Source organism: Mesitornis unicolor, unplaced genomic scaffold (assembly GCF_000695765.1).
Source record: "Mesitornis unicolor isolate BGI_N332 unplaced genomic scaffold, ASM69576v1 scaffold14002, whole genome shotgun sequence".
NCBI lineage: Eukaryota > Metazoa > Chordata > Aves > Mesitornithiformes > Mesitornithidae > Mesitornis > Mesitornis unicolor.
The window spans coordinates 61,036-71,901 of record NW_010170004.1 but is presented as its reverse complement, the minus strand read 5'-3'; the positions used below and the strand labels follow the sequence as shown (position 1 = coordinate 71,901).

Below are 10,866 nucleotides of genomic sequence, written 5' to 3'. Positions count from 1 at the left end.
ATTCCTGCTCCCAGCCCATCTCACAACCCATGCAGCACATTATCCTGTCATTCATCTGCTTACTGATGGAAGAAATAGGACTTTTTGTCGTTTTCTTTACCTGTGTTTCCAACTAATTAAACAGCAGGCCAAGCTCACTGTTGCCATCAGGGGCAAAGGGATGAGGACCTCTTTTTACAGGGGTTAATGCAGCTAAACTAGGTTTACCAGAAAACCTTGGGGTGCAGAATTTACTGTTGAGACCACTATGAAAGAAAAAGTAAGTCCTGGGATGCTGGGATCCTGACAGTGCATTCAGAAAAAAGCTGCTGTCCCCACTACTTCCCCTCATTTTTTCCCTCGGCAGCAGCAGATGCAGAATAAAGGTCTGTGTTACTAGGTGAGGGGATCCCGTTTACCTGGTATCTGCCATACCCACTGCCTCAAGCCACCCTTGAATGCTTGTGTGACAAAATCAGCATTGCTGGAAACAGCATAAATGTCAACATTTTCCTAATAATGGATCTTTGTAATTTTAGGCTCCAGATATATTGGGGAAGTTGAGTCCTGAGGCAATCACACAGATGCTTTACAAACAGTTGGTTTGGGGTTTTGTTTTTTGTTTTGGTTTGGTTTTTTCATCATTCTTAAAAAGGAGCTTTTGTGAGCCATGATTTTAATTTACTTTTCTTTCTTTGTGTACTTTACAAGTCTGCATGACAGTTCAGAGCTCCTGTAGTGTGACCACTTAACTTTACTCCATGCAGATGTGTTCTGGTTCATATTTCATAAATCATCGTGTTGATTCAATGGTGATATGTGCGACATTTTCCTGAGATTCTAACTAAACATCTCATCCAAACTCCATTGACAGTAATATGAGTTGTTCCACAGACTTCTTTTCTCCAAATATGCTGCATTTCAAAGATTTAAGGAGTAACAGAATTTTATGCTTTCTTATGTTTTGCTGTATTTTTATTCATTGGTAATGAGTAATATGAAAATGACATCTGAAATTAGGATTATTACATTTTTTGAGTCATATATCAATCAACAGAAGGTTTCTTCTTATTATAGCATGCTATTTCACTAGGATAATTTTAAGAAGTTTTTACTTAGAAAGACATAAAAAATGCACATTTTGAATTGTTTATTTAAAAAAACCCCCTCCAAACTGTTGCCATACTTCACATAACTAATTTCAGTTTTAACGTTTCAATACTTTTCACTGAAAAAAAAAAAGGTTAAAATCTTTCAGCCAAGAGGAGTCAGCTGTGCAGCTCCAGGTGCCTCTGTGAGAACTCAGTATGTGCTGATGCTGGGCTGGTAGTGAGAGTGCAGACAGGGCTGGTAAACAGGAGTGAGATGCTCTCTGTCCTGCAGAACAATAGTTTCTTAAAATTGTGGGCTGTTGTCACAAGGGAGTGACCAACAGCGTTTTTTACAAGGCTACTTGACTTTTGCATATCCGTTGCTGGATGCCATAATCTGGAATCACAGCATTGTTCAGCAGCCTAATCCTCTTTGTTCTCCTCTAATTCTGCAAGCCCTCAGGCTTTCTCTGATTCCTAAAGTAAAGTGCTCACACTTGAAACACATCTTTGTTTGCCTTGTTCTTTTTTTCTTTTTTTTTTTTTTACATGAAACACTTTTCTCTGGCTCAGTTGAGTTTTGTGTCACAGCTATTTAAATAAAAATAGGAACAGACAAAGAGAGAAAAACAAATGCCAAATAAGACTGTATTTAAAAGCTTTATTCTGTGAAATACAACGGTTTTTTTTAGCAGAGATCAATGAGTTTGCCAAAAAAGCCAGTGGAAATCAGGCTGGGGCAAGAATATACTGTGTTAAATGGATATGCAATAAAACCTAGAACCCAGACTCAAGCTAAGAAGGCTGGAATAAACATTTCAAAATCTTCCTATCCAAGTGTTTTATTCTGTTTATTTTAAAGACAAAGCCATTTGCAATAGTTTTGGAAAAGGTTTTATCAGAAATATTTTGGTGAGATCTGTAGTGGCTGAAATAATCTATGTATTTTAATTTGACACTTTGACATTTTTTCAAAGCCATCCAATCTAACATTTCATTTTAACTGAAAGGTGCCGAAGTATTCTGTAAGTGCAGAAAAGCTGTATCTTCTTCATGTTTTTGATGCATGTTAAACTGTATACACTTTGATCCCTTAGCAGTCCCTGTATCTATGATTTAAACCATGTATTTGTCTGTGATCAATATTGCCAACTCAGTTAAAATAAACTCTATAGGCCCAGTGCAAGAGCGATGCATTTAGCAGTTTCTGAAGACTTTACCTGTAACAGTAAAGGCTGATTCTTCAATGCATAGAATACGGTAGTAACTATATGCTTTCCTTCCCAGCGTTGCTTAAGTGCACTTGTGACCTATGTAATTATATATGTGTTCCATTTATTCCTCTTCATTCATGGCAAATGTGAATGCTGATCACTGAGAATGTCACTAACAGTTTTCAAATATGATATTTGCAGGCGTACTAGACGACAAGACATCCGAAATGGAGACCCGCTTACCCACTGCTCAGACCTGCAGCATCATGGTGAGTTATGGGTACGACTAAACTACAACTAATTTGTTTGTAATTTACAGACTGCATGAGAAGAGTAGGAAGCACGTGAATGATTATTGATGAAATTGTCTTGAGCATCTGGGAAAGATGAATATAATACATCATTATCTTAATTTAGATTGCTTATAATGGCCTGGATCAGACACTAAAGATTGTTATTTTGTTGTTGTTGTTTTTCCTCAGGCTAACGGTTTAATTTTTCTACTTCACCTACCTGATAATATAATACCACCAGGCTAGGCATATTATATCAAAAGAGTCATATCTCTTCAGAACAGGAAGTATGTACATATTGCTTCATATAGTTTGCATAGGATGATAAATAAGCACATAATTAACCACCCTGACTAAATATGGAATTATCTTTGTTGTAGGTGCCACACTAGCAACCCTTAAGATCAGGATGTTCCTTGCAATAGACTTGTCCCCATGTGCTTTCAGCATGGGTTTTCTTTTACATCTTTTGGGTTTGTTTTTTGCCAGTTTTTTCATTTTCACAGTGTGTTGACCAGATCTTCCCTTCTTGAATTGCTTGGCTGACAAACTTCTCACAGTTACTAATTTGTTGCCAAACTCTTCAGAAGATTGTCACTTATGAAATGAAATATGTCCATTTTACCCTAAGTGAAGACAACACTTAGGCAATACTTCCCTCTGCTGGAAAAAATGTTTCCTCATGTTTGTGGTACATCTAGAATAACAGTTAAACCACAGGACGGATTTCTAGGAAAAATAAAGAAGAGGTGGCTGAAAAGGAAGATGCCTTAAAACCCTCATGTCCTTCCAGTCCTTGTAATAGCAAGAATGATTAATAGTCCAAAGTTGTACTTTTGTGTCAGCTATAATTTACCACCGCTACATTTTAGTAGTAGTTTTCTTTGTCTTCCTTTTTAATAATTTGAAACTCACAGCTCTCATTACTATAGCTTTTCTTTTTAATTCTTGATTGTCAGACTCAGACCAAGCTACTCAGAGGGGAAAAGGGGTTTGGAAAAGTGCATGAACAGACTATGTAGTTTTCACGTTTTGAGAACTCATGAACATACAGCTAATTTAGATTTGAAACTAGTCAATGTGGACTAGTAGAAAGTTCACAAATTTTCAGTTGCATAATATCTGCTAGTGCTTGTACAGTGCAGGTAATACCATCCATATACTGGGGCTAAGATTATATTTTCAGTTTCTCAATTGGAAAATTTCACCAGGCACTAAACATGGATTTTATTCCCAGCAGAAACATGTCTTAGCTTTACCTTTTTACTATCTGAACATTTTACTCATGACTACAATGATGATCTGGACTACTACATGCCCAGTTTTTTTAACGTTCTCCTGTCCTTGTTAGGTGTGCTTTATATAACTGTAGGTCTGTTCTTTATCTTCATACACAAGAAAAGTATTTCAAAACACTTTGGTTTTTATAATTTACCATATTTGGTAAACATATTTATCACATTAAACGTGATTAGAAGAATCAGCAATCTACAAAAAAAACTGAGGGAATGCAGTTCTAGGTCCTAGACTTTAAGGATGCACTGTCAAAATATTTAAAAAGAATGTTTTAGATTGTTCTTGAGCAAAATTTTCTCTAAATTAATTCTGAGTTGTAAATCTGTACAATTTTCCTATATTTAGACATGATCACGCATTGTACAGACAGCTGCGTGGCCTATAAACTTTCTATGCCAACTTATGCTGAATTTTTTCCTTGTTTATGACTAGCAGTTTCCTGGACAACAGATGAAGAATTGGGTTTGTCTATAGCCAAAAATAAGCTTTACTACTTGTCTACACATTCCTTTGCAGTAACTGCCAGTTGGTTCTCCATGTAAACCAATAGAAACAAGAAAAAAGATCAGTCTCCTAATCTATATTTTCTAAAGACATTGCAGAAACTTAATTTTATACCAATCTGAAGCAGTAATGTTTTTAATAAGTTTAGGTAGCTCTTTCAGTTGCCCTTTTGTGCAAATGTGTTAAACAGTATAAAATGACTACACAGCAACATTAGAGGGAGCTGAGGATCCTTAGCTTGTATAGATGTTTAGCCAAACATTAATGCTTAAATCTAAAAACATGACCACCTTTGTGCCAGGTAATGAACATTTTTTTCTTTTTTTTTAAGCATAACTTACTAGTGCTATCAAGAAATTCACCAAGTTCTTTTTTTGGAAGAATCTCTAAAAGAAAAGGTGTCTTTTTTTTGTTCATTTATCCCAGGCCAAGCTCAAAGAATCACTCAAAATTTAACTGTATTGTGAGATGCATTTATCTGCAAAGAAATCTTGATATAATTACTTACCCTTTCATACTTCTTTGGTTATGCCAGTAATTATGTATTTAAAAGATATTTATTAGGGTAGAAAACTGATACTGCTGTTGGGTTCATTTTGGGAATTACAGCTCTCGGAGAGGATTTTGGGTTGATTTTCATAACCAACTTTATAACTTCTATAGTTTTCTAATTTCTCCAGCTGCTCTTCTGAACTTCCCAGACTTTGATTCTTTCTTCCAGTCTCTTCAGCTTTTCCCTCAGTCCCAGAGCTGCACTCTGATCCAGTGATTATTCCATCACTGCTTACTTTCTGGCAATCCACGTGCTTAATATTACGTGAACTCTATAGACATTTCTGGACCTGCCTTCTACTCACTTAAATCATGGAAATGTAGTCTGAAGGATTTCTTAAGTCCTTCCTCTCTCATTGCATGTCACCCATACTATATTTTCTGGAACTGTGAGGAAATTTAAAGGGCCACTTTCCATGGTGATATCTAACACAGTAGAATGCCATGGACCAGATCCAAGAAAACACTCAGAAGTTTGAAATGGCATCAGAGCACCCACCTTCAAGGTAACGTCCATGAAAACTTATGACTAGCTTCTTAGATACTACAGATATCCTAGGTACCAAAGCAGAAACATCTCTATATACTTAAAAATATGCTACTGCTTATGGGCAATAGGACCTTTGCCAAAGAAGTATCTATTTTCGTACTTTAGGATCTAGAAGACTGTCTTCTTGGGTCTGATGAGACCAGTGTACTCTGCTCCTGTATGCACTTGTACTATGCTGTGTTCAGGAAAATATAGTCAAGTAATGCTGCAAGCCACCTAATGAGTAACCTGCTGGTTAAATCAGCTATTTAGGATGTGGGAGAAGAGGACTCAAAAGACCATTTAGGCTTAGGAGACTGACTTGATGGTTCTGCTTCCTTACAAGCACCCATACTATCAGATTGCTCTTGTTGAAGTTGGGCCATTCTGCAACCATGATTCAAAGTTCAAGGAGCCTAAGACAGAGGAATTGAGATAGAGCATGCATACTAGGGTGAAATCCCTGTGTTTTCATCCTTTATTCTGTAAGCCTGTGAATCCCTGTTTCACAGAAACACATCACTGGAGCAGTAATGTATGTGTCCTAGACTAGAAAAGGGGATACTTTTTACTCACTGTCTTATGCTGCAGCCCTACATGTGCTATCTGTTGTGGATGCCGGTTCAGATGTCAAACTTCCTCTCATTGACTATGTGAGGATCTTTGGCTGCCTGCTCAGCCATGTGAATTCTGTTCCTAAATTAGAGTACCCAAGTAGAAACAGAAGAGTCAGTACTTCAGTCAGTCATTGACAATGAATAAACTGTGAGTTTTCAGCCAACCATTTCTATTTCTAATTTTTATCTAATCATTTCTAGGTATATTCCATTAATCTCTTCACATATTTCCCGTTTCTCTGTTTCATTGACACAAATTCACCCATGCTTCACCTCAGACTTTACCATTGGCACCCTCAGCTACATTCTCTTCCAGTTGTCTTACCCTTCACTTGCTGCTTTGCTTTCTAATTTATTCTTCCATTTCTCCCCATCTTCCTGGCCCAAAACTGCACTGGCATTCTTCACAGGGATGTGATTTTTGACAGATGTCATAAAAGTTATTTCACTCAGTTGTTTATATAGCACCCCACTTACTTGCTGGAAAGGTTCACAATCCAGCAGAGGAATGCAAGCTATCACATTCTCTATTTGTTTAGTGTTAATAGGCCATTTGATGTTTCCTCTCTGAGAACTGGGCAAGCACCAGTTCCTATTCTGTCCCCCATCCCTTCTCCCATCCTCTCTTAGGTCTGCAAATCATTATGGAAAGGCAAATGATTGCCATATCAACATAAACCAGAAGCTCAATTTTATTTTTACCTTTGGCTCATTCAGCTAGCAAACAGCCTGTGTTTGCTAAACAGCATGGCCAATATGATAAAGGCACAGTGAAAGCAAACAAAACTTGACAAAGGATTTCTCTGAGACTATTTTAATTAGACACCATTTTCCTGCTAAAACATATCCAAAGAAGTTCTTTAAAGATTTCCAGTGCTCAAGATCAAACGTAGAAAATGGAAAGAACTACAAATAATGGCAAAGAGACAGGAAACCCCATGAGATCAACGCAGTGTTAAATAGCTTACCAACCCCTTCCTCCCCATATACTCTCCAGGATTATTGTACTGGTGCCACTTAAGTCCATAACAGCATTTTAAAGAGCTAAGGTGAAGAGTTGAAATACGATGCCTTACAGCCCCTGTGGTATTGGAGAAGAATCAAATGCCATATAAGTCCTATAGCTATGTGATATTTCCAGCAAGTTGATGAATATCTTGAAACATTGTTGTTACAAAAGGAAGTAATTTATTTAACTTTCTTTTTCCCCTCCCATAATGTCTGGTTTATTAACCTCATTACATTTCCATAAATTATATCAGTATGAGAGGAAATGATTAATTGAAGATTGTTTCCTCAAAAACATTATTCCTGGTCATTAACAGCTTCAGCAAACTGCAGTGCCATATAATCTAAACACATTATACTACTTTTAAATAGCCTTATGTTTTATTGCTTTGCTCTAAAGTATTATGATCATAGAGCCCAGGAGGCATCATTATAGACATTCTGCAACTACACCCTGAGTTTTCTCACTGCATACAGTTTGCTATTAAAAATTCTTGTCATGTCCTAGATGGTTTCCTTGATGAATAATAATGAGGTTTACACAAAATTTCACAATGAAATTCATTAACTTCACATATTGAAATGTTAACAGCTGTTAGGATTTCAAATACAAAAACAATAAAAAAAGCCCTGCCAGGAATCCTTACAAAAGATGTTAATGGAGATTTTCCAAATGGCATACTGATATGGGGAAATTTTTCTTTTTATCTTTAAATACCTCTAAGGGAGCCTAGTTTCTTAACAAACTAATTCACTTAATAATTAAGATTTTTTCGTGCCTGGTAATTTTGGGGTTTTTTTTGCTTTGCTTTACAGATAACCCAAGTGGTCAGAGCCTGGAGGAAAAGATTATCTATGGAGTAGAGAATAGCAGCACATTTCTTGAGTGCAGTCCAAAATCTCAGCGTGCTGTAGTCTACTGGCAATTCCAGAAGCAAAATGATGACCGCAAAGAAGAGGTACAGTAGAAAAAAAATAAAGAGATGCAACTAGTCTTCTTTATGAAGATACACTTGAACCTGAGTCTTTCCCAGAATAATATCCATATGTATTTTAGTTTAACAGAATTTCCCTGGAATCTTACAATTTCCGTTGTTCTTCGCCATATTCTTACTCTTATCACCATAAAATCCCACAAGCTCTCTAACACTCATATCCTCTCCCTGGTCAGACTCCCTGAAAACCACACTAATTTTCCATTAGATATCTCAGAAATACAAAAAAGTTAGTAATCTTTCTATGTGCTACCTAAAATGTCAAACAAGGATGTATGATGTACAGAGTATTTGTGCCTTCTATAACTACAGATAACTGGCAAGGGGTTCTCCATTCATGTGGCTTTTAGGCTTTTTGGCCAGTTTTTACTGGCTAAAAGGAGTAGTACTAGGGAACCAGTATGGTTACAGAACAATTTTGCATGTGTACAAAAGATAACTATTGAAATTACCACTTATTTCCAATGCAGATAAAAGCGGACGATCGAATGATCCGGACAGAACAGGGCCTACTGCTACGAAGTCTTCAACGGAGAGACTCCGGTATTTATCTCTGTCATGCTGTGGAGCATGGCTTCATGCAAACTTTGCTCAAAGTGACCCTGGAAGTAATTGATACTGACCACCTGGAAGAGCTGCTCCATAAAGATGAAGATGGTGAAACCTCCAAGACCAAGGACGCTACCAATAGCATGACCCCTAGTCAAAAGATCTGGTATAGAGACTTCATGCAGTTAATTAATCATCCCAATCTCAACACAATGGATGAGTTCTGTGAGCAGGTTTGGAAAAGAGACCGCAAACAACGCCGGCAGAGGCCTGCCAATGCGCAGGTGAATACAAATAAGTGGAAGCACCTACAAGAGAATAAAAAAGGTAGAAACAGGAGGACCCATGAATTTGAGAGGGCACCACGGAGTGTCTGAGCTACATTACCTCTAGGAACCTCATCCAAGTAGAAACTTGTATAGACAGATAACTGGAAAAAAATGCAATATTCATGAACTTTTTCATGGCATTATGTGGATGTTTACAAGAGTGGAAAGTTCAAACAATTTCCACCAGGTTTAAATAAAATCCATTTCTAACTTTCCTAGTGAGTCTTTCCTTTCTGCTGTTATTCTAAGACCAGGAAGACCGGAATTTCAAGGATGATAACTCACCCGGACCTAGCTTACCGCTCAAAAAGTTCTGCAAGTGTCAGCGGGCAGGTTTTGCTTTCTCTTTTGCCTGAGATATAAACAAAATGCTGTATTTCATGCTGTCATCTTCAAGAAAAGAAAAACAAAACCCACCTTTCATCATCAGCACTACCATTTCTAGACTTATACATAAAACTGCATGAACTCATTAAGCTGATGAACGTCTAAACATGTGATTGGACACAAGGATTTTGTTCTTGTTTTGTCTACCAGTTCTCCTGTTTATATGTACTAGAAGAGGAAAAACAATACTCAGTGAGATTGTTTGTGGAAATCTGAACAACATAAGCCATCCATCATCTGGAAGAACAAAAAATGTGGAGTACACTGGCCTACTACTGATGACTTCTTTCAGCTTTGATCTAAAGATGTATTTTATTAAAACTATAATTTAAATGTACCATGAAAAATAAGCAGCAAACATTAGCTCTTTTCTAAAATAGATTAGACTTTTTGTCTTAGAAATACTGTACTTTCTAATTATTGGTTTAGAGGAAAAAAAGACAACTTCCAATTATGAGCTGCTTTACTCTTTTCTTTGGAAAATCTTCCAGGGGAGCTAGTCACACTGCAGTTAACCTCCTCCCCTCTATCCCAGTAATCTATATGACATGTAACTTCAAAGCAATTTTAAAACTAAGCTATTTTAACATGAAAGTCGCTGTATAGCACGGAAGTCTTCTGCATTTTTTTTTCTAAGTATGGTATTTGAAATGATTCAACTTGTATAATACCTTGCTATAGATTGAACCAATGAAGTGGAGAGCATTGATTTTCAGTTGTATATTTTTTGTTTTAATTAAAAAAGGTAAATAGCATTAAAATACCCTCTACTAATTACACTCTTGCTTTCTTGGTTCGTAAATATTTGTGAATGCTAATATTTAAATACTGTGGCTCGTATCATATATCCATGAGCAAAGCTCACATTCAGTTTAAGGAGTTTTGTTCCCAGCTCAGTGGTAGAAATATGTCCACGCTACTGATTCCAAGTGCTCCATCTTCTCTGTGGCCCAGATCACCCAAACGCAAAGAACCAGCACTAGGCCACCTAAATAGTAACCTCAAAGTCAGCTCTCTGTTTTCAGACCTAAGGAACAGTTTTATCTGTGGGCGAAGTGTGCTGCAGTAGTAAATTGGTGGAATTCTGCTTAAGACTAGTTTATACTAACAGATAATTTGGTCCTGCACTTCTGTCTTATTCTATATATAGGAGAGCAACAGGGTAAAACAGACAACGTACTTGCACCACAAGTGTCAGTTTAGGGTTATAAGTAGTGGATTTATTCACCTCAGCACAGATGTGCCTTTGGTCCCCAGTTCTATGGTGTCCAGTTCTTTTGAGGTCATCTTTCTCCAGCCTCCCATGTTTTACCTTGGTAGGGTCCGTAAATGACATATTTCAAGTAATGTGTCATTGTGGGGAAAATTACTAGAACTAAGTCCTTAGTTTGCTAAAGGAGCTTTTATATAACAGTGTGTCTGTATCGATGACTGATCTATTTGGTTGTTATTCATTCCAGATTATTTATCATTCACTACACTATCAGCCTTATCAGTTACAATATAACACAACTGCTGTGACA

General features: G+C 37.0%; 1 protein-coding gene across 1 annotated transcript in view; it reads left to right on the top strand.

The window, feature by feature from the left end:
• Positions 1 to 10,120, top strand: part of SEMA3A (sema domain, immunoglobulin domain (Ig), short basic domain, secreted, (semaphorin) 3A) — a 167,004-nt gene extending 156,884 nt beyond the window's left edge. The window contains exons 15-17 of the mRNA XM_010179551.1: positions 2,486 to 2,553; positions 7,900 to 8,042; positions 8,549 to 10,120. Coding sequence (XP_010177853.1) covers positions 2,486 to 2,553; positions 7,900 to 8,042; positions 8,549 to 9,004 — 667 coding nt within the window. The 3' untranslated portion in view covers positions 9,005 to 10,120. The remainder of the gene's footprint in view (positions 1 to 2,485; positions 2,554 to 7,899; positions 8,043 to 8,548) is intronic.
• Positions 10,121 to 10,866: the final 746 nt, after the last annotated feature.